The 23220-nt window shown below is 41.1% G+C and overlaps 2 protein-coding genes across 2 annotated transcripts; both read right to left on the bottom strand.

Moving 5' to 3' along the window:
• Nucleotides 1–447: 447 nt before the first annotated feature.
• On the bottom strand, nt 448–11310 carry LOC118292144 (probable ATP-dependent RNA helicase ddx6). The gene is made up of 13 exons (XM_035620857.2): nt 11148–11310; nt 8603–9699; nt 8407–8511; nt 7848–7977; nt 7576–7722; nt 7258–7352; nt 7039–7161; nt 6566–6694; nt 6171–6287; nt 5680–5743; nt 5488–5589; nt 4885–5106; nt 448–4796 (listed from the first exon to the last, which is right to left on the bottom strand). The coding sequence occupies exons 2-12, from the start codon at nt 8843–8845 to the stop codon at nt 4892–4894; spliced, it is 1470 nt and encodes a 489-aa protein (XP_035476750.1). The 5' UTR covers nt 8846–9699; nt 11148–11310; the 3' UTR covers nt 448–4796; nt 4885–4891.
• Nucleotides 11311–11614: 304 nt separating this feature from the next.
• On the bottom strand, nt 11615–20985 carry lipea (lipase, hormone-sensitive a). Its single transcript, XM_035619927.2, has 11 exons — nt 20816–20985; nt 17151–17398; nt 16426–16710; nt 16168–16258; nt 15941–16086; nt 15657–15842; nt 15255–15407; nt 14980–15124; nt 14080–14307; nt 13323–13696; nt 11615–12904 (listed from the first exon to the last, which is right to left on the bottom strand). The coding sequence occupies exons 1-11, from the start codon at nt 20832–20834 to the stop codon at nt 12662–12664; spliced, it is 2118 nt and encodes a 705-aa protein (XP_035475820.1). The 5' UTR covers nt 20835–20985; the 3' UTR covers nt 11615–12661.
• Nucleotides 20986–23220: the final 2235 nt, after the last annotated feature.

Raw genomic sequence — 23220 nt, 5'->3', positions numbered from 1 at the left:
ATTTTAAAAAAATTAAAAAAACCTCTTTATGGCCGCATTTTAAATAACATCAGAGAAACACAGCAGAATTTTTTTAGACCGTTTTTGCAAGTAACACGACTTCATGTAGACCCTTTGTAAATTACATTTAAGAGTTTCACAAACATGTAGATCTTTTTGAAAAGACTGAAATGCATGCTTTTTACACCATGCATCTGTAGATTCCCTGGTACTATACTCGATCATTTGGCAGATGCTTTTCCCATTTGCAAAGTGACTCCTGGAGGGGCACTAAACCTCACTAGAGAACAAGTGATCAAATCAATCAATTTTTTAAAAAAATGAGTTGATAAAACTGTAAACCTGATATTCAATCAAGCCTCAAAGATTTGCTCAGGTCACCTGGTAGTTACACATCTATTAAAATCATGTGACTGTTAAAGTGAAATAAAGAGAAGATAGACAATGTAAATTTCCGTTCCAATTTATTGATTTTTTTTATTGCCCCTGCATGTATTTCTATGTTACAACAGGAAAGGACAGAGTGATAAACACAAGTAACTGACATACCTTGTGCCACATCAATGCATTTTCATGGGGAAACGGGGGAACACAAAAAGAAAATGTTTTTTTTGTAGTAGCACCCAATCAAAATCATTCGTTTTTAGTTTAGTGGCACGACAGAGGAAAATGATGGGAGAACGACTGAGGAAAATACGGTTTCAATTCCCAAAACACACAGTCTGGTTTGAGGCGATTGTATTTCTAGTCCATAATGATGCAATTTACCAAGGGGCAATAGTTACAAACAAATAAACTCAAATAAAAAAATGAAAAATACCGGACAAGTTTTAAGTATGAGGGATCAATTGAACCAACATTTTGTTTGCAAGCCAATTTAGTGTCATTCTGTCCTGCAACTCCACTCTAACCATGTTGTAGAGAAATACTGCGGTACTGAGCTACATTCAGACCAAAATGTCTTGAGAGCCAATTTAGAGTCGTAATGTCGCCGTTGTGGGGACATGCTGCCATTAACTTTATTCTGGGCGAGTCTACATAAGTGCAGCAAATCCAAGACGTCCAATTTAGTTATGCACTGTAGAAATATTAGGGGGGCAATTCACCTGCTAATACAGTTTTTGAAATTTCACCAATTCAGAATTTGCAGAGCCCAACAGCAGCGAAGTCGAAACGGCCATTTCGTGCCCAAATCCTCACCCCGTCCTGATTCTTTTTTTTTTCTTCTTCCTTTTTTTTTCTTTTTCAAACAGTTACACTTTTTCTGACAAAGTTTTTGACAAATATCCCCCACCCACCCCCCATCAGCACTACCGACCCGACAGGTCAGAGTGCGCACGCACACACGCACACAAAGACAACACCAGATGACAAATCAACAGTCACTCGACATTCATAACTGCATACATCATAATCTCCTTTGTGCCCACTGACAGTTACATCTAGTTTTTATAACTTTGGTTTTATAACCAGGGCTCCGACCATCACCACCATCAGTTACAATTGACATGTCTCACTTTCTCTGTGATCTTAAAACTTTTTTCTTCTTCCTAAGATCTCAACGTTTGCTTTGGCGAGTATAACAACTGATGGAACAGATGCTCAGAGCGAAAATAATGAAACTGAAGTTGCGGGGTTGAGCGTCTTGGGAGCCAATTCCAGGAAAGAGTCTGAGATGACAATATTCAGTTCATGACATGAGCCAAGAGATACTTTCAATAAAACCCAATTTGAATAGTTAACATAGGGGGAAAAAAGCTGTGATGTTCTGTCCAATTTTTGCTTTTTGGTCACAAAGGAGATCGTGGTTTAACTGTGATCAGGAACACAAAACCTCCAGAAGAACAGAAAAGTGGAACTTTTGCTCATTAGAAATGAAAATCCATGTCCACAAATTTGAACTCCTGGAGGAAGAGGGAGATGGAAAAAAGAGGAACAACAAAAACCAGATCCCTGACAACTGTAAACACCCATTCTGATATGAGACATCGTACATCGCCAACAAAAACATTACACGAGTCTGCACACGGAAAAAAAACAACAACAAACAAACCCTGACATACGACCGATACGCTCAAATGCAGCTACAAAGTCAACAGAGCAGCTTCATTATCATTATTTTAAATTCACAGTCACCAACGCGAGTAACCATGTTGGCTCCGCATCGACTGAGAGTTGATCTGATTTTCCCAAAGACGAGCTGTTAATCCAGACATCGGTTCAACTGAAGCTGCATGTGAACGTAACAATTCTGAACAAAACGGCCCGTCACCGCTGCACACGCCCGCACACACACACACGCCCTTTCTCGCCCACGCACGCACGCAAACACACACACACACACGCACGCACACACACACTTTTTTGGTTTTGCTTCAATGTAAATCCTGAAAATCTATTTCAAGGGGGAAAAATGGGGAGACGATAAATTCTACCTCCTCCACCCATGAAGCAAAAGATTTTTTTCTTTTTTCTTTCTTTCTGTAAACGACTAGTGTAAACAATGAATCATTTACAATTCTTCCTCAAAATGATTCATAACACCTCGTATAAAGATTGCCCTACACTGGATTAAGCCGCCGGAAAAACAAATTGCAGCACTTTGATCATCCGTCAGAACAAACACGGAGCAGGTTCAAGAGGATCACAGTGCGTCGATGCTTTCCAGAAGCCCCCTTCCTGTATGACCCAGAGCGCGCTCTCCCTCTGGCACTCAGCTGAGCTAGCGAGGGATTTTTTGTGTAACTTTTGAGTCGACTCCATTTCAAATCGAAGCGTTTGCTGTCACTTTAAGTACCAGAGAGAGAGGGGAGAAGATTCACGATGCCCAGAGAGCATCTGATAAAACACTTCTGCAAACCCACCCAAAACAAAAACGAAAACCTCCAGAAGTTTTCCAGTGCTAAAGCCTCACAGAGCCAAACTGCTTTAAGCAAAAATAAATCTTAAAAAGCAAAAATACTTTCTTTTTCATGCCTTTTTTTTAGAAAAGAAAGAGAAAAAAATTAGTGACGCTCTGTAAGGGGAGGACAAACAAATAAAAAAAAGTCACAGCTGCCTGTTCAAAGATGCTACAATTTTGCTTAAAAAAAAAAAAAGAAATTAAAAAACAATTGCCCACCCATCACAAAAAGATAATTCTCATCTTTTACAACTATAACATATCCGTGCTGGGGGAGGGGGAAACCAAAGAAAAAAAAATTGCTGCTGTTGTAGAAAAAAAACATGATATTTCCTTTGATTTTAGTTGTAGTTCAATATGGTCCTTGATTGATTGAACAGGTTTCAGCACCATGAAACCGTCTCTTACACATTATATCATTTCATAAAAAGCAAAAACCCAAGCAGGAGTTTTCTTATGCAACAGCAGCAAGGCAAATGCTTTAGAGCTCGGCGTTCAACCACTGGGCTGCAGAAATGATATTGGCAACTGATACATTCACCAACTTCAGTTTTGTCATGATGGGGCTTTTTGTGAGAAAGTTTGACCTTGAGATCGGCAAAGAAATGTTTGCTTCTTAAACATCACATTTCCACATTATGACTCAGAAATGTAAAATATGCGTGTGGAAGATGAACGCGACAGAAAATTGAAACTATCATTTTGCACCAAAATTCACAAAAAACACCTGTGAATCTTCCGCTCTCGGACCCGTCGATACTCAAATTATTTATGAGCTTAAAAAAATGGCAAATTATTTATGAGTTTAAAAAAATGGCAAGTTTTTCTATCAGAGCTGTTTTGAACCCGTCTCTTACTCGTCAGTCACACACAGGATAGGAAACCAGATTTTCATCTACCAGCTTTCGTAGCTAATGGATTTGACAGCATTCACCAAACGTGATTCCTTTTTTTAGAGAACCTCTAAGAAGAAACAAAACAATCTGCAGAAGAATTCGCAGTCGACAGTTCTCATGTAACAGCATGTGGCTGCTAACTATCTCTCGGTGGTTGCAGGCTAACATCCATAAAATCAGTATAAGGGGCTTGCGTCTTCTGATATTAACTCTGCTTATGTGTTAATCATAGTGAAAGAGAGAAACAGTCACTCAGTATTTAAATAAAGCTGCCCTTTTTTTTTTATTGCAACGTTCACATTTAAAAAATAAACGTTCACATTCAGAAAGATTTGAGGAGTTTGAGCCGCGCTTCGACGACACACTTCTCTGCGGGAGAGAGCACACATGTTCGTTTGAGTGTGTCATTTTTTCCACCTTGCATAATGCGATGTTAAAATTAAGATCTGATTACTGTTTAGTTCATCTCGTTGGTGCTCGCGCTCGTTGCTGCGTGGCCGAAGACAGCAGACTGTGAATGGATGAGTGCACATGGGAAGAAGTAAGGCACTTAAGTGACAACAGCAGTGTTAAGTGGACAGAACGATGGCTGGTGTAAACGCACCATTGTGTCATTGAAAACAGACGGAACTTGCTGCTGGTAACGAAATACAGTCTACGAGGATGACCGGTTCAATAAAGCTCTGATAGTTATTTGCATGGCTGTCTCAACGAACAGATTTTAGGAGGAAAAATATTCTAAGCTCAAAACACAGGACGCGTGGTCTCGTATAAGTTTGGTGCAGAAGGACAGTTTAACTTTCTCAGTTATTAAAAACTAAAATAAATAAAGGAGGCAGCTCTCTGAGTAACAAGTGAGGGAACACTTAAAAAAACCAAAAAAAACCCTCCCTTTGTCAGGCTCTGAAAATGAGGGAGAACTGTGAAACTGAAGCGTTGCCTGAAGACGGTGTGCAAGCGTTGATGTCTGTGCAAAAGCCCGGTTGTGTCCTAATGTCCTGGAAGGGAAGACAAACCTGAGGATTAGGGAAGACAGGGGCATTTTCAATGCAATCAAAGTATCACCAATGATCTCAACCATCTCACCTTTTTTTTATGTACCATCCTGTTGGTGTCCCGGTTTCTCCTCGACCTCCTCCACATCACAGTCACCGCTGCCCGAGTGGTATTCGGCCACGTAGAGGCTCTTGTCGATGCTGCCGGGGATGGGCTTGATGTCGGTCACCAGCTGGTCTTCAATCGACTTCAGGTTAAAGCGATCCTCCGACGTGATCAGGTTGATGGCCAAGCCCAGGTGACCAAACCTCCCTGAGAGTGAGAGAATGTTAAGTATTTAAAAAATGAATTATAAATATATTCATAACCCAGACGGGGTTTGCTGTGAGTGTTCGTCCCCAATTTAATGTTGAATGAAATCGACTTCCGAGCTTGTGTCCTGGAAAACGGCCAGTATTGTCAGTGAAAAGCAAGATGGAGTTCAACATGTTTCCTACAGATCTGGACAAAGGGACAGATCCATTTAAAAAAAAAAAAAATTCAACCAGTTTCCAAGGGAATAATTCTTTGATCTTGAAGAAGAAAACCAGGCATATATAGGGGACTGATAGGAGTGATTGCACTGATTGAATATAAGGGGACTGTTGGGCTTCGGCGGAGGAATGCGCTCAACTATAAGACTAAACAACAGACCTGATCTTCCAATACGATGGAGGTAAGTCTCGGCATTCTTCGGGAAATCGAAGTTGATGACTACGTTGACGGCCTGGATGTCGATACCTCTGGTGAAGAGATCTACAGGAAAGAAAAAATATTATCAATGCATTAGAACATCAGCATCGAACGGGTTGCTCTAGAATGTTGCGGTAAACGCCGGAGACTCACCGGTGCAGACGAGGTTTCTGCACAGCCCATTTCTGAAGTCGTGGAACACGCGGTTTCTGTACTCCTGAAAACAGATGAGATGGGAGATGCTCGTAAGAAAGGAATCTGAATAAAGCACATTTCAAAAAACATAAAACAACCTCAGCCTTTATTTTCATAGTTTACTATGCAACTCTAGAGAAATGACTGTCAGCAAACTTAAGACAGAACAAGCGACAGAGAAAAGATTCAGGATTTTTCACAGCATGAATTTATATCCTAATGCGGGGCTTTGATCCTGCAAAAAATTAGAAGGGTGTCCATCATTTTCACAATAGAAATGAGCAGAAATGCTGTTACTAGTCAACCCAGATTCCTTCCAACACAATCTACAAATTGTATTATATTGAAATTGTATATTTACAATTTGCTAATCTAAATCATACTCAAATGTACATTTAGCAAAACCAGAAATGTGATGAAAATGTAAAAAAAACTAATTTGTGCCTCACCTGCATCATCTTTGCGTGGATGTAGAAGCAGGAGTAGCCCAGCTGAGTGATCTTCTTGGCCAACAGCTCCACGCGCTGAGTGGAGTTACAGAAGATGATCGACTGGTTGATCTGAAGCTGTGAGCGAAAGGGAGAGAAAGACGCCGTTATGAATCAACACATCAACCTTTTGACACAAAGTCTGTCTCTGTGCCAAATGGGTAGTTGGCAAATGTATAGCTAAAAGGGGAAACAGGATGTTACACAGGTGTTCAAATAAAATTAAAATAAAACACACAGAGATGCAGTCCAATATGTTTTTAGGTGGAGTCTTTTGCACCATTGCTTTGTGAAAATCAGTGCGTTTGAGACCACCAGTCATGCAGCAGTTTGAAACAGAGCAAAGAGTCAGTTACCCTGGAGAACAGCGTGTTGAGGCAGTGGACTTTCTGCCTCTCGGTGACGTAGGCGTAGAACTGAGTAATGCCCTTCAGAGTTAGCTCCTCCATCAAGTTTATCTCGTAGGGTTTCTGAAGGTGCTTGGCCTAAAACGAGGACACATGGAGGAGTAAGAGTATAGTGTTGGGTTTTAAAGACCATCAGTGATTTCACCGTTATAGAAAATCAGAAATAAAAGAAAGAAGTGTTCATATTTCCAAATTCCTTTCACACAAACAATCTGCATTGCAAAGTCTTTCGACGTTTCCAAACACTCGTATCCTGAGAGTGTTGGCTGAACTGACGCAGGTGAAAACAGCCAAGGAAATGTCTACAAACACAGATCTGGGCACGGTGTGTGAACAGCTTGCGGTGCAGTAGGAGTAGAGCAGAGCCAAGTGGCCCTGCGCCACCGGGATGGATGAGATGCGGCGGCTCGCCAAATACTCACCATGAACTTTTGCACGCTGATGGGGAAGGTTGCAGAGTAGAGCAGGATCTGCCTGCCCTTGGCCAGGAAGCTGATGATATCCTCAATGAGCACCACAAAGTCCTGAGACAGCAGCTTATCTGCCTGAGGAAACAAGAGACAATTAAACATGCAGCAGGCATGACAGATTTGTACAGTAAACGGAGTATATTTTTTCATAACAAATTAGCTCATATTTACCTCATCCATCACCATCATCTGGACCCGATCCACCTTTGCAACTCCCTTCTTTATCAAGTCCAGGATCCTGCCAGGGGTGGCGATGACCACATGCACTGATGTAGAGAACAGGAGAAAGTTACTTTTTAACAGAGCTCATTTATGAATTTAAAAAGCTCTGAAAAGCTCCTTCAACTGCAAAGTTAAATTGTGATTATCATCATAATCTAGTTTGAGCTATGGCGAATAAAAATAAACAGACGTGCAGACTGGATTTACTAATTTGTAATATTGTAATATTTGGCAGCACATGGCGAAATACCATGTGGTTCTTCTTACCAGTTTCATCAAGGCGCAAGATGTCATCTCGCAGGTTTGTGCCCCCGGTGGTTGCCATGACTTTGACTCCTCCCAGGTGTTTGCTGATCTGGATGCAGATCTGGCTCACCTGCAGCGCCAGCTCACGAGTGGGCACCACGACCATGGCTGAGGATTAACAATGTACAGGGCAAATTACAACGCAGCACAGTGAGGAAAGCTCACAAAAGGACAACAGTAAAAGTCAATGGCAATTAGGAGGGTTTTTTCAAAATATGCCGGCAGAGTCTCACCCTGTATGTGGTCTTTTTTCAGGTCTATCCTCTCCAGCATTGGGATGAGATAGGCTCCACTTTTACCTGTTCCATTTTTAGCACGGGCCAGAATGTCCCGCCCAGACAGGGCAATGGGAATGCTCTCCTCCTGCAAAAAAAAAGGGGGGGGTTTTATCTTTGTGACAATGGGATCTTTCCTGAAAACACAATGCTCTCATATACATCAGAATTTTGCACTGTCAAACAGTGGGTTTTATCATCTGACCTTTTAATTCAAAAAATTGCAATACTGAAGTGAAGCCATTTTATTTTTTTTTAAACGTTTGACCCCACTGTGACGCAGGTCATACTAAACTAAAATACGTCTGTATTGAGGACAGAATGGGCCAAACATTAAATACCTAAATGTATATCCATGGGACATCCTGACAGTCTAGTAGTTAACACATACCACAAGGCCCTTAGTTAGGACCTAGTTATAAACTTATGTAAAGCCCTCTTTAAATGCCGTTAGAGGCGTGATGATCACACTGGGTTCATCCGATTAGCAACGGAAAAACAGACAAACGACCCTCACCTGGATAGGGGACGGTTTCTCCCAACCCATCTCGAAGATGCCCATCAGGAGTTCTCGCTTGAGACAGTAATCTTCAAATTCATTCCCCTTGGTGGATGTCACATCCTGCAGTGGACACAAAAAATGGTCAGGATGACAATAGACAAGCACTTACAGGCTTAAATGTGATTAGAAACCATTGTCGAGTTCGACTCACTGAGGTCTTGACCCTGGTGTCTTTGGGAGGGAGCTTGAGGCTCTTTTTCCAGTCGTCCCCAAACTTGATACCTCCTCCATCCTGCGGGCCACAGCCTGCTTTCTGGGGTGCACCCATAGTCTTTCCTTGAGTTGTGGGTCCTGGCTGGACTGAAGCTGGTTTCATCTGTCCTCTGAGCTGCCCATTCTGCTTGTTCAGTCCCATGACGACTGTGCCGACGTTTTCCGTTCTGGCAGTTGCCATTTTTCCTTGCTTTTAGTTTTTTTCCTCCTTTCTTCGAAGTATAAGATTTTTGCCTCTTAGGTCTGTCTTTTAAAAATTCTCTTCAAAAGTAAAAAAGTTTAATAAAGCATTAACAAAACAATATTCTCTATTCTTTTTAAAGTCCAAAGCTTTTACAACAGAAGTCGACTCATAGTATTTACATATACACATGTACGTCCAGTTCGGTCCCCTTCAATCAACAGAGTGACTGACGTACAAGAACATCAAAAAAAAAAAAAAAGGTTTTTACACAAGAGCTCTTCAAAATGAAGAGAAATTTGCATTCATATGCATGAATGTACTTGCTCACAATATAGAAAAATTATACGTGAACAAGTATCAAAGCGGTTCAAGTCCTGAAATAGAACAACTAAGGCAATCTGAATTTCGGGAATCGTTTCTTCAACTTAATCTTGGTTCAATACTTAAACTTCTGTTTCTAAAAGGAACAATATTTCCTGTTTCCACTTTGAGTCCATAAGAGTTGCTCAATTTCTCCCGTCCTTGAAAAAAGGATGTCCAACTTTGTACAAGTCTTTCCCCAAAATCATATAGTCTGTAATGCTCTCCGTTTATTTCCACTGTGGGGGTGTATGTAGCTCCACGTTCGGAAAAAAAAAAAGATCCTGAAAAAGTTATACAGGGGGGTTATCTAGTCCAAAGCCAAACAGCTTTCCGCCCCTGTTGAGTCCTCACTGTGCGTTTCCTTTCTGCTCCAGGTGTCCAACCTTCTCTCCCTGAACACCACAGGCCTTCAGGTCGGTTTGTGAAGTGTGCGAGTGTGGCCGTGATCAACACCTCCTCAAAGTCAGCCAACGACTCAAACTTGTCACCTGAAAGAAATCCAACAGAATAGGTTTTAAAACACAACACAGGGAGTCGACTAATCACCCATCATCAAATAGATTGAGATATTAGTCCGGTCCCATCTCCATTATTCATTTGGTCTGTGTACAATGTCAGAAAACTGTGACATCAATTCCGTAAAGCTCAAGATGATCCTCACATTGCTTGTTTTGACAAACCTCAAGTCCAAACAATGAAAAACAACAAGCCTTCAAATTTTAAGTTATTTAAAAACATGTTGAGCTTCTGAGCTACTCTTGCAGTGTTTGAAACTCCCCAAAAACAGATTTATCAATGCCATTTTTAGTTTACAGGCAGATTACATGACATGACAAAGTGACTTGCAATCAGCATTAAGGGCCTTGCCAAAGGGCCCACACTACTAGGATGACCTGGAATCGACCTTCTGCACCAAAGTCAGCGGTGTGACCCACACCATTTGAAAATAAGATAAAATAAACCAAGAGCTGGTATAACTAACATGACTGCCTACAGCAGCAAAGGGACGATACATAAGATAAAATACTATGAATACTTTTTTTTGAAGGAACTGAATTCATTAGTTTTTTAAGACTGAGATTTGCAGACATCCTGATTTCGTCCACTACACAAGAAGGGACTGAAATATGAAAATCTTTTTTCTGTTGTCTCTGGTAACCTGTAGTAGAGGTGATGCGTTTCAACAGGTGAGGCAACAATGACAAGGTAGCTAGATGAAACTCTGACAGCAAACACCCCGATGCGACACGGCGGCGGAAGGCTTTTTGCAGTTAATTCACTTAATGGTTTGCTTGAAGGTTGTTCATGTGAACTTTGCCCGGGGGCAGATTAAGAAGTCAAAACAAACAGGATTGAAACAGCCTGACCTACAGTTAAGGCTCTTGTGTCTGTCTGACACTAATTTCATAATAACAGCTTATATCGATTGCTTCCGGTCTGCGTCTCTCTGCTATTTAAATGGACGTCAACTCAATTCTGGATGCTGTGGGTTTTCTCCAAACCCTTTGTTTAAACATTTAACATAATTTAAACTGGCCAAGTCGTTTGCGTAGATTAAGGTTGAATTATTTTCCCTTTTCAATTATTAACTTTAACCATTAGCAACGTAATGCTAACATTAAAGCTAAGCCTATGTTAGCTTTACGCTAACTAGCCGCTGAGCCGTCGAACCACTCGTGTTTTGGCTATTTTAAAAGCTTTTCATTTGCCAGAAAAATTATAATGCACACGTTCAGTATAAACGACAACAACAGTCGACGTTGTCGCCGTGAATTTGTTTGTGATCTTATCGCTAACGTGAGGCTACGTAGCACGGTTAGCAGGTTCGCTAGCCCCAAGGCTAGTTTAGCACAAACGTCAGCTAGCCTGCTCGCGACATCTAGGATGTTGTTTTTTTTAACGGAACCCGGACGATTCCAAGTCACCGCAAACCTACCGTGGGTTGTCTGCTATATTACATGGGATATCCAGTTTGCGGCTGATCGGTTGATTTCTTTGTAAGTCGCTTTAATAACTGAAATGTACTTGAGATAGATCGGCTCTATTGTGTTTCTTCTTCCTTTCAATCAACATGGTCGCCTTCTTCTTTTTCTCTTCCTCGGTGTCTCCTTCCTCCTGTTTATCTCACGTCGATGTGCTGCCACCTGCTGTCACATTTGGTTACTGCTATATGAGGATGTACTTCGTAGATTAATTAAACCTTTGTGGTTTAGTGGTTGAACCAGTGCCAGGAAACTGCACTAAAAGCACAGCAGTGATATGAATGAAGGAACTAATTAAATTTATATTATTGTTGCATGTATGACCAGCTCTCAGGGGCTTACAAAACCCCATGAATTCATACAAATGAGTAACGCATAAGTCAAAACAGAGAAAATCACGAAATTATAGATTGACTCCAACACCTTTTACCATTTTATTTGGCAATTCCGGAATAATCATAATATGTACTATACAAAAGAAACGTTGTACTTCCTTTTTTGAATCGATCTAATACCAGCTCTCACTTGTAACACTAAAGATTCTTTCTTCTCTCTAATGAACATAATGAAACATATTTTTATTAATTGTGCACATGTTCTGTGGCCTTAATTTCACCTATAAAAGATGCTTTTATACCATTGTTTTCTTCTTAAAACTTGAATTTGAACTTTTAATAAAGTTAAAATACAGCACAAGCTATTCCTGTAGATATACAGCATGCTCATCTCCTAACATATCAAGTAAAGAACTTATGTCCATGGAGATGTGTGATTTACTCCACATTTTATGCCAGCCAGTAAAAATTGACTACACACTAGCACAGAACAGGTTGTGCTGACAGAATACATAACGTTCAGATTAAGTTGCTCAGATGCACCTTCGCAATTGACTCAAATACACAAAATATTTTCACACCGGTCATTTTTTTTGCAATTTTGATTTAATACAGACTTTAAATAAATAAGTGTTAAATATTTAAAATTAAAGGGGCCTCCTCGTCAATGTGAAGATGTGACAAACTGGAGAAACCAGGTTATAAATTTAATCAAAATTACATATTAACAAAATGCATCAGAAATGTGTTTCCTGTACAAGTAAACCTTTTAATCGTGGTGATACGCAAAGACATTGCAAATAAAGTGATGCTTTAAATTCAAGATCAACAGATCCTGCTACTGATCAGTTTTTAAATCAGTACCTGCGGGGTTTTTTTGTCTTCTTACTAATTCTTAGTAGAAAAATTATATTTATTTATTTCATTTAGGATCATATTAAAGCGTAGATGTAGAAAATGTAAGTGTTAAGTGGCTCTCTTGAACATCTTTGCCAACAGAAAATGGGCCATAGTGGTTTCAAGTGCAGTGTCCCTATTAGCTTTCTTATTGCACTAATCTCACCACATTATGTCAGTTCTCTTCTTCATCCCAAAACAGAAAGAATAAAGCAGCCTGATCCTTTGGTACTCCGTTAAGTCACTTCCCGCATTGGCCTTTTGCGAAGAGCGGGCGTCGGTTTTTCCTGCTCAAAAACCTGCCTAATTCGTGCCACGCAGATTTCTGCGGCGACCTCCGTCTCCTTGGCGAGCTGCGATAGACTGAGGAAGCCGTGAGGCAGGTCCTCCACCACCGTCAGACTCACTGGCTGGCCCATGTCTCGCAGTTTCTTGGCAAACATCACCGAGTCGTCCAGCAAGGCATCCAGAGCTGAGGCCTGTGTGGACACATCGAGGAATCAGGAAAACATCTGACTGGAAGGAAAAATGCAAACTCTGCTGGGAATAATAGAGTGAAATACAGGCTGTGCAACTATTGGTATAGTCAAATGATCCATTGTTACTATACAAGATCTTGAATTGTGCAGATTTAAGCGAAACGTAGAGCAGTAATGTCAAGTCTGCATAATTTTTCGGAAAACAAAACACAAGCAAGCAGGTGGAGAATTTCCATCCCAAACAGGCACCATCACACAATGTGGATGGTGGGTTTAGATGGATGAAAAAAATACCAGCACCTGACTGGGTCATTATCATTGATTTTGTTGATCAACCTTTGAAACACAAGATGAAATCAAGCTGAGTGATTAAACCGCCCTCTGGACTGCCCTCTGGACTTCCCCTTCCATCTCTTACCACTATGTATACAGGCGGCAGGCCTCTCAGCAGGTGGTTTGGGGCCAGTAAAGGCGACACAAACGGGTTTGTGAAAACGGGAGAGGAGGTTGGGTGAACAACCGCCAGACACTCGGAGCGCAAGGGCTCAAATCCTTGCGGGTAATCCACAGTGTTTTCTGTGGATGTGCGCGTTGATGTCCTGCGGGTTTCACTGCTGTGGGACCTCGACATGGAGCGTGCTACTCCAGCTGAACTCAGCATGGGATCCAGAAAGGACTGGATCCAGTTGGAGGCTCCCTGGGTGAGGTCACTGAGCAACATGGCCGTGTCTCTGCCTAGAGTGCTCAGACTGCCGCTCCCCACGGCGGGCTGCACCACTTGGCAGTCTGCACCTGCGAAGGAAACAATATAAGGAAAGGAAACAAAGAGGCTGCAGAAAACAGAGAAGGTCTAATGCTTGTGCTGAGAGTATGCGTAGTGTTGTTTGTCTTAATAATTGAATAGTGGGATTATTTTGGTTTCAGCAAAGTATTTACACTTTTTTTTAATAAACCTGTGAGACAACCAGGTGGTGCCACAGTGATTGAAATTCAGTCAAGTTAGACTACGGGCTAATATCAACATTGTATTTGGTGAAGCAGGTTGTTAATTATTTTCATCTTTCTTTCCTCCCCCATAACCTTGTTTATATATAAATCCTCGGAATCCGCCGGAAAGTGTTTTTGTGTTAAACAAGGCATGAGATAACACACACTGTACACACACATCCACATACCAGCGTAGGCATTGAGGCACTTTGCGAGAACGCCTAGAGGCAACAGTGGGTCGATGAGCGTGAGCAGGCGGGAGGGCGAGGCAGCGGTGGTGAGTAAGGTAGCCGGGTAGGCAGCCATGATGCCATCTGGCACTCGGATGCCAGTGGACATGGCCTTCATGGACACCGTGATGCAGAGGTTTCCTCCGGCACTGTCCCCCGCCAGACAAACGCGCTCTGCTGTGGAACCTACAGGAGACACAGACAGACACAACTATTAGTATCTAATAATAATAACGTCGATGATCATTTCAAAAATAGTAAAGAACAAGAACTGTTTGAATTGTTTGGTAGATGTTAGAGGCCAAAAATTAGTAATCCTGTTACTTTTAATTTCTTTTTCTGGGCAAATATGACACGTTCCATGTTCTGATATTACACCGGTACCTGTGTAAACATATTCACTACATAACATGCTACTGCTGCGACAACCAGTAACACAATAATGTGAAACTACGAAAGTGAAGGTGCATCTACACCTGCAAAGTAATTTCATAAAACTTTGTGCACGACTGGGTACCAATCTCAAAAGTATGTATGCTTTAAATTTGGGGGTTAATTGGTGGATGAAGATCTTTAGGAAAGCAGATGTATTCAAAAAGAGGTACAAAACAGTGTGTAAGAGTCACAGGACACACACAACTTTCAATTATATTGCTTTACCCTGTTACTTCTAATATACATTTCCTTTGGCAAATTACAAAAAAAACGTAACTTATAATAATAATCATTACCTCACTCACAAAAATAATTGATTGATTGATTTTTATGTCTCCCAAAATATTAACAGATTCATTAATCAGAGTTAAAATGCAAGACATTAATTCTCCTCATTGGTTTACTGTGTGTATTCGGACCTACCCAGGAGATGACAGTTGTTCAAAGCCCAGCAGTAGGCGTAGAAACACTCCTCCAGAGCTCTTGGAAAAGGCGCTTCAGGTGACAAAGAGTAGTCGACAGAGAGGACAGGGACGTTCAGCTCCTTCGACCAGATCCGAAGATAATTCTGATCCACAAGGAAGGAGGTGGATAGAGATCAGAATAAAAGACGAGCGATGAAGTGCAAACCAGCAGCTGCCAATTCTTATTGTATTTTCTACACATTGTGCATGCACTACAGCATTCTGCTACTGTACCTCATGGGACCTGGATGTCTGGGCCACAAAACCGCCTCCGTGGAAGTGGATAAGCAGCCAGGGGGAACGAGGCTGCTTCTGTACCCAGGGGAGATGGGACGCCGTGACGGGGGGAGGGTCGATTCTGGAAAAAGCCTGCAGCTCTTCACTGTCCTGTGAAGGATAAGGTAATGTAATTAATATTTAAGGGAAAATCAGGAATGCATGTCATACACACCAAACAATGAAGCTATTTAATCAAAAGATTATTTATTTATCCAATTTGAAGATCAAATTTTTTTATATCATGAATATTTTACTTCAGGCAGGCTTGCTTTTTGTTTCTACATCTTCCTCCACCCTGGTTTCTTATTTTAGAAGGAAGAGTATTTCACATCTTGTATTAGAACTGAATGTCTTCACCTGTCCTTCTCGAAGCTCGTAGGAGATTAGACGCATTTGGACTGGCCCAGGGCCCCAGTGGGCTATTGGAGGTGAAACGGTGGCTGTTAGACTGGGGTCTGAGGCCAGAGGCAGGCGTAGAAAGACAGGGGGCAGGGTCAGGGTGAAGTTCAGCTGCACAGGGTTAGAAGCTATTCTGTTCAAGCCCTGGACAGAGACACAGAAGGGAATGAGTGGTTAGAAAACCAAAGAGCTCTATAAGGTAATAAATGAGTGAAAGGAGTGAGTATTTTGACCCTGCCTACTGTTATGAGGCCAGACTCTGTGAGGTTCCAGAAGGACTTCCAGAACTGTAAATCCAGGTTCTGGGTAATGCGTTCGAACTCAATGCCCCGCAACTCTGGATCAATGATGTACTTCCCCGATGTGAGGAGAGAAAGGGCTGCCATACCTGTGGGGAGAGAACAAGATCATCACACCTGAGAATTCAACTTCCATCAACACTAAAATAGAAAGAAAAAAAAAGACTCACCAAAGCCAGACTGCTGTTTACCAAACGTCTCTCCATATGAAATCATGCTTATGACAACAGTCTGGAGGAATGGACGAAGAGTAGGAGAGAACTGTGAAAAGAAATAGAATTGTGTTAAATTTAAGTGGTTATTCAAGCAAACCGTGCTTGCATCTGATAAGATATCTGAACTCCACAGTAGTAAATGTTATATTTGGGAGAAAAATTTAAATAAAAGAAGAAGAAGTTGTGAGAAATAATTCACTGTTGTTGGCTGACCTGAAAGCCAAGACAGCGTCCGTAGAAACACGCTTTGTGCATGGTGCTGTACTCCTGCACGAACCTGCGGCTCAGGTCTCCATCCTGCTGCGAGTACAGCTGGCCGTAGTCGTTGTCGTTGATCAGCTGCTGGGCGAGGTGGAGCAAGGCGCGCAGCTGGCACAGGGCGCTGCAGTACGCCTCCATCTCAGACGCGTTGTGCTCCGCTCTGAAGAAGGCACTGTTGTAGTTGGCCGCAATGTAACGGCCCTTGTGAATGATGTGCAAAAGGCAGGCATGCAAGACCTGCAAGAAAAAAACAGAATGAAAGAAACAATGTGAAGGGGAACCTACATTTGATAGCAATGTATAGCCTCACACCACCAAACTTTATGTAATTTTCTACACAACAATGTACATTATGTGCAACCTTATTGCAATTTGTCATAAAATGTAATTTATCATTAAGGGATTCTCATTTCTAGTTTAGTAATATAGTAAGATATGTGTCCTGGTTTTTAAAATGCTTTCATGCATCGTGTTGATGTCTGACCTCATATTTGTTGCTAATTAAACATTTTACATCTTGTTGAAAATCTACATACTTCACCTAAACAAAAATTACACTTGTTTATGTTTTTTTAACATGCACAAAGTACATGAAAAACCCATTTGTAAAAAGCTATCATAGCTCACATAACACACGTATTCCAGCAGCGAGTAAAGAAAAATACATTGAGTCATACTTTGACCAGCGTGCGGTAGCCATTCCCAGGCGTTTCTACGTCAAAGTCGTAGTGGTGGTAAATGGCGGTGAGGCTGGCGACCACGGGCTCCAGAGCTCGGCCGTGCTCCTGGATCTCTCTCAAACATGTGACCAGGCGCTTGGCAACAGTGCCGTACGGCAAATCGGAGGGCCCACACAAAGCAGAGACGTTGTCTTCACACACCGTCTCCAAGGCTGCAAACACAACCTTGTAGTCCATATCAGAGGCTGCGGGAGGAAAAAACAGACGAGAGCAACTATTAAAAAGCCGCGCTTTTCTTTAACCCTCCTTTATATGTGCCTCTGTAGCCACTGACACAGCAGACATGCGATGTATATCTTAAAGAAAATGGACCATCACCCTGAGGGTAAACAGATCATAATGACTCCATCTACTGCAACACAGTTGGTTTTACTCTTATCTGTTGGGTCAAGGGTGAAAGTTTCAGTACAGCTTAGAGATAAAACTAGAAAACTATGACGGCATCAAGTTGTGGACTCAACAATAAACCAGATGTGGCATAAACTCAACATTCTTTAGGCTTGAATACTGTTAACACAAAGAAGAGGGTAAGATGGGATGATTTGATGTGTTCAAGCACATTTGTTGTTAAGATTGATCACAAAAATTGAACACTTGTAAATACAGCGTCTATTTTCTTTCCAGATAAATGACAAAAGAAATCCTGGGCACTTTTAAATTTGCTGTCAAAAAAAAAGACAATAACAAGCTAACAGCTATGTGTTTAGAGTGCACACCTGTAAAATGAATGGAAATGGACAAAAGGAAAATATCCTGTTAGCTTTGTGACAGTTCACCTGAAAGTAGGGCCCTTAGAAGCTGTGACCACAACAGTATATTTAACCTAGTTTAGTCTCAGCTGATATGATGATTTATAGTGTGAGGATGAAATTTGTAAACCTAGACTTTCCTCTATCAGTTACACCGTGATATCTGTTGAAGCCTGTTTGATGAATTGGATGGAGTAATACAGGATACCGGCTGATATTTTCTTATCGCAAATAAAGAGTTATTGGCAAATATATAGTTATTGGCGAATATGTTGGCTGATAAGTAACAAGAATTGCAGCACAGATATGCCACCAATGATATTCAAAAATAGCCAGACTGTATTGGTCACTGTAGACAGAGGTCAGACTTACAGGATTCTTTTTTTCATCAGTGTGACGAAGTTCCCTTTTTTTCCCAGGTTGTCATTATGGAGAAAAACAGTCTAGGAAGGTTATATTAGTCGTAAATCAAAATATTATTTAGAAAAATACTATATCATGATATATATCGATCAAAAGAAAAATGAGATAAAACCCCAAGGGAGGACTTCATGTATGACTTGACACACTGAGCATGCAATCTGCTCTTTGCTGACATCAGTCAGACTGTTTCACATGCATTAGACTATTATGTTGTGCAGTATGACAGCAGCTGTCAGCGAGCACAGCCTGCACTGTGAACGTAAAATCAGGACACTGTGCTAGTTGCGGCGATGTTCAATAAACACTGGGGGCTTTTATCGCAGTTTTAACACACGCTTGATTGTGTGCATTTCTGTTCGGGTGGTCAGCGTCTCAATGGGCCGACTTTTAGGCTTCTGACAGCAGCAATATGGCCAAGCCCGGTGACGAGATGTTCTTTGTGCCACCTGCATTAGACACGGGACACTCCCATTTCCATGCCTCGGGGCAACACATGACAAACAACAATAAAAAAAAGTTTTTTTTATTTTACTGTTTAGTTGTAATATTAAGAAAGAGTTATCCATACTTAAACCAATACTCAATAAAATCTACAAATTCACAGACACAACACTGAGGTCCAGAGTCCTCAACGGCAACGATGACGCTGATAGATAAACCCCCTGGTCCTTGGGAACCACAGAAGAAAAGATAATTCTTTTCAGTCGTTTTTTTGGTGTAAAGTTGCATAACTGTATTGTGATTGCAGCAATGAACCAGTCAACTTTATATTCTCTCTCAGCGTGTTTCATTTATATCTCATGTTTCTGAAAGTCTCTCAAATTTCTCTGTATTTAAAAAAAATAATTGTCCATTATTGTCCTCCGTGTTATTGAATTTCAATACAATACAATACATTTGGGTCTTTTAATAATCAATCATGGTTAGATGCCTGTCTGGTATTGTTTCCACAATTTACAATCTTCTAACGGCTAGGTTCAGCATGATTATGCCCCATGTCGCAAAAGTCACATTAAACTGGTTTCATGTATATAAATGTGTTCAGTGTACTTCAATGGCCTCCCTCAGTCACCAGATCAGACAGAACACCCCGGGGACGTGGTAGAAGATTCAGGGCATTTATGTGCAGCTGATAAAAATCTGGTGAAATCATGTGATACAGTCAGGTCAACATGGAGCAGAATCTCAGAAGAAAATTTCCAACATCGCGTGGAATCGATATACCACTAAGAACTGAGGCTGCTTCTTAGAGCAAAGGAAGAAACCACTCAGCATCAGTGTGGGGTTAATGATGAAAAGAATAATGCAACAGTCCTGTGATAAGACATACCTTCATAAAGCGTTTTATAATTTATAATAGCCTTCAGTTGGTGAGGTCCAATCAATGTAGCATCAACTTCGGTATTTAAATTATTTTGTTTCCAGCTGTATCTCACAATTTACCAAAGCAAAATGTCTCTCACTGATGAATCGCTCCAGTATGGAAGAGTCTTAGATATATTTATTATTATTTAGCTCCGTCTTTATCCTCAACAGTTCGACCTAAATGAGAACATTTCGACTTTACACAATATCAAAAATTAATTGTTTTTCATCAGATTTTTATTTTTACTTTTTTGCCCGACATTTGGAGTTTAATTCTCAAAAATATACTTCTCCTCTGATTTGGTTCGGACTTTATTCTAAATATTTTTGACTTTTCTATTGACTTTAACGTCGACATTTTTCTCTCGAAATGTAACATTTTCAAACGTATCCCTGCTCTGATTTAACTCCGACTTATACGGTCAACATTTCCAATCCAATGGTGACATTGATAAAATGTAGACTTTATTCTCGACACGCAATATTACAATTATATATTTCTCCTCCGATACAGTTCAGACTTTAATGTCATGATTTCGGCTTTAATGCCATAATTTCGACTTTACTCTACTGAAATGCAACAGACACACACACCAACAAACCAACTTACTAACTAAAATGGGACTAAATCTCTTCCGCTTCTCATCTTCGTCTTGACCCTAATGTACTTCCGTACTTCAGGAACACAGGCCGATGACGTCACGTTAACCTGTCACTGTCGCTTCACAGCACAAGATATCGGCTTCTCACGCCGCCTGTGACGCCTCCACTCGGGGGTTGGTGTCGTTCCCAGGCGGCGATAGCTCGTCTCCACCCGTCCTCAATACAATAACCCCCCCCCCCCCGATAAAACGCCAAGCAGATCGTTTTAGTCTATGAAGGACGACCGGAAGTCAAGTTTGGGGACTTTTAACTGTCCTACGCCCTCCTGTTGCTTCCTGTTTGAACAAAAAAACAAAACGTCGAAAGCCGCGGCTGTTGTATTCGTCACGAACCCTCTAGAAACCAAACGCGACACAAAGGCTTTCATGTCAATGTGACTTCGCAGTATTTTTTAAAACGGACCTGACTCACCGACCCGCATCTTCTTCCTCCTCTGTCGGTATCTGTCCGCGCGCGCGCACACACACACACACACACACGCAGTGCTAACGTCACGTGTTCGGAGCGAGCACGAGCACGCGCCGCTGCTGCGCGCGCCCCCGGCAACAGGTAGTAGACAACTTTAAAAAAACTTCTCAGGATATTTAAGACCGGGTCGTGTTCTTCAGGCTCCGTGTACATATACACGTTCAGTTTGAAATAAGATGAGTATAGGCAGAGTCTGCTAAACGGCGAGGCTTCAAAACGGAAGTTCACGAACCGGGTGACGTCACCGTGGGTCAGTCTGGTCTAGGGCTGCAACTAACCATTATTTTCATAATCAATTTAATCTGTCGATTGTTTTCTCGATTAATCGGGATTAGTTGTTTGGTCCACAAAATGTCATAACGTTGTGAAAAATGTCGATGCTGTTTCCCAAACCCCAAGATGATGGGGGGGCGGGGTTTCCACACACCAAAGATACTTAGTTTACTGTTATAGAGGAGCAAAGAAACCACAAAATATTCACATTGAAGACTCTTTTTTCGATGCAATTGGCTGAATGTGAAACATCTCTGTTCTCATCAGCATTCATCATCATTGACCGAGCTGTTCTTTTTTCCCCCACTTTCTACCGTGTTGATCGTGGTTGTTTTTTGTTTCATCAGTCAATAGAACGTCACAACGCCCACAACTCAATTGAGTTCGGCCCTGTGTGGGTTTGTGACCTGTAACCTGACCTTTCTGTTTCTGTGGCTTAGCAGGGTTTTTGGCATCTTGTGGTATTATGGGAGTCTCTAGTGGCCGTCAGATTACTTGCAGCAGACGCGGGTGTGTGAAGTTTTTCAGTTGCTGCTTCTGATGTTTGGACTCTGATGAAATAAAAGAAGAAAAATAATGCTGTGCTGTGTTCCATTATACAGAGGGTGAGTAAGACATAAATGCAGGTGTATACAAAATAATGTTGTAGAATTAAACAGCCAGTGACCACAATTGAATCAACACTTCTTTCAAACAGTTTCAACATAAAGCAAAGATTATATTCTTACCTAATGTGAATAAAATGCCTGACGCTCAATGTGCCGTTAAAGGCCCCGAGGTAAGTGACATGTGAAGTGCCCATCTGAAAAGAAATTACCTCTGTGCAACACATACTGTAGTTCAGAGTGACAGTTGTTGCATAAATTGAGTAATATCAGACTGGTGCACATATCAAAGGTCACCAGAGCACATCTCTGTGTTACATTCTTAGACACGTCCTTCATCCAAGTGATGTCCATGCAGGTTATTGAACAAACCTTTCTTTGCAACCTGACACAATAAACACAATGTGACTTTTTCCTGAGCGGCTACACTCTGTAGCGGGAAAAATACAGATGTATTTGTCGTACTGTTTCAGACGCTTAAAACATCTCTGCGTACTTCTGCCAGAACAGCGTCCGGGACCACATCACGTTTAACTAATATTTAAGGATATTATTAGGAAAGATATACTGACGGAAAGCACGTAAATAAACCGTGTTATTCATAGATTGGGTAAATAATTCTAGGCCCTGCTAGTTTTCATTAATATCATTCATACTTTGGCCAGCCTCACAACAACAAGGGTATTAAATGTGGCTGTAAAAGTGTCTTAAAAAGTATTGAATTTAACTTGAAGAACCGTCCAAAAATCCTTCTGTAGAAAGCCCAAAATTGCCATTCTCATCTATTGTCATTTTTTAAATAGCGCATCACCGAACATAGAACAAAAAAAAAATAGATTTCTAACATTTATGAACAGTGTCAAACAAATCAAGGTATTGTCTGGAACAAGCACCAATCTAAATATAAACTCAGACAACTTGTAGATGATCACAGGAATACGGAAACTACCAGATGAGAGAAAGTTTCTTTGCGGCTGACTGTCCCTGATGATTCCTAGTCTCTGTGACTCAGCATTCTTTACTGTAAACTTTCCCATCACACGACACACAAAACACTTCTAATGATGACTATGAGTATAAGCTATTTAAGTTTTGACTGTCATTGCATGACCCTTAGATAACATCACTGAGACAGGGATCCAACTAATGAATATTTTCATTATTGAATAATCTATAAATCTTTATAATCGATAAAATAGCAATGGATGTCTATGACAGGTTCCCACAGCCTAAAGTGATATCTTCAAAAGTATTTGTTTGTCCAACAAACAGTTTAAAACAAAATGTTTTTTTACATTGAAGTTCCAATTTACTTTAAATAGAGAATGTCTTGCGTTGGTCCAAACAACTTTAATGGACTGCTGTGAAATTTTGCACAGATGTTCCTGGTCTCCAGAGGATGAGTCACACTGTCTGCAGTGATCCCCTAACTTCTCCTGCTGTGCCATCATCGGGTCAAAA

The sequence above is a fragment of the Scophthalmus maximus genome, chromosome 22 (assembly GCF_022379125.1).
Source record: "Scophthalmus maximus strain ysfricsl-2021 chromosome 22, ASM2237912v1, whole genome shotgun sequence".
In the NCBI taxonomy this organism is placed as follows: Eukaryota; Metazoa; Chordata; class Actinopteri; order Pleuronectiformes; family Scophthalmidae; genus Scophthalmus; species Scophthalmus maximus.
The sequence above is the reverse complement of the archived record's forward strand: the minus strand, read 5'-3'. Positions and strand labels throughout refer to the sequence as shown.

Coding starts and splice junctions, on each gene's coding strand:
- lipea (XM_035619927.2), bottom strand. Junction 16,711..17,150: donor GCTACCGCACGCTGGTCAAA/GTATGACTCAAT, acceptor TTTTTCTTGCAG/GTCTTGCATGCCTGCCTTTT. Junction 14,308..14,979: donor GAACAACTGTCATCTCCTGG/GTAGGTCCGAAT, acceptor TGTCTCCTGTAG/GTTCCACAGCAGAGCGCGTT.
- LOC118292144 (XM_035620857.2), bottom strand. CDS start 8,845: ATGGCAACTGCCAGAACGGAAAACGTCGGCACAGTCGTCATGGGACTG. Junction 6,288..6,565: donor TCAACACGCTGTTCTCCAGG/GTAACTGACTCT, acceptor TTTCGCTCACAG/CTTCAGATCAACCAGTCGAT. Junction 5,590..5,679: donor CAGAAACCTCGTCTGCACCG/GTGAGTCTCCGG, acceptor TCTTTCCTGTAG/ATCTCTTCACCAGAGGTATC.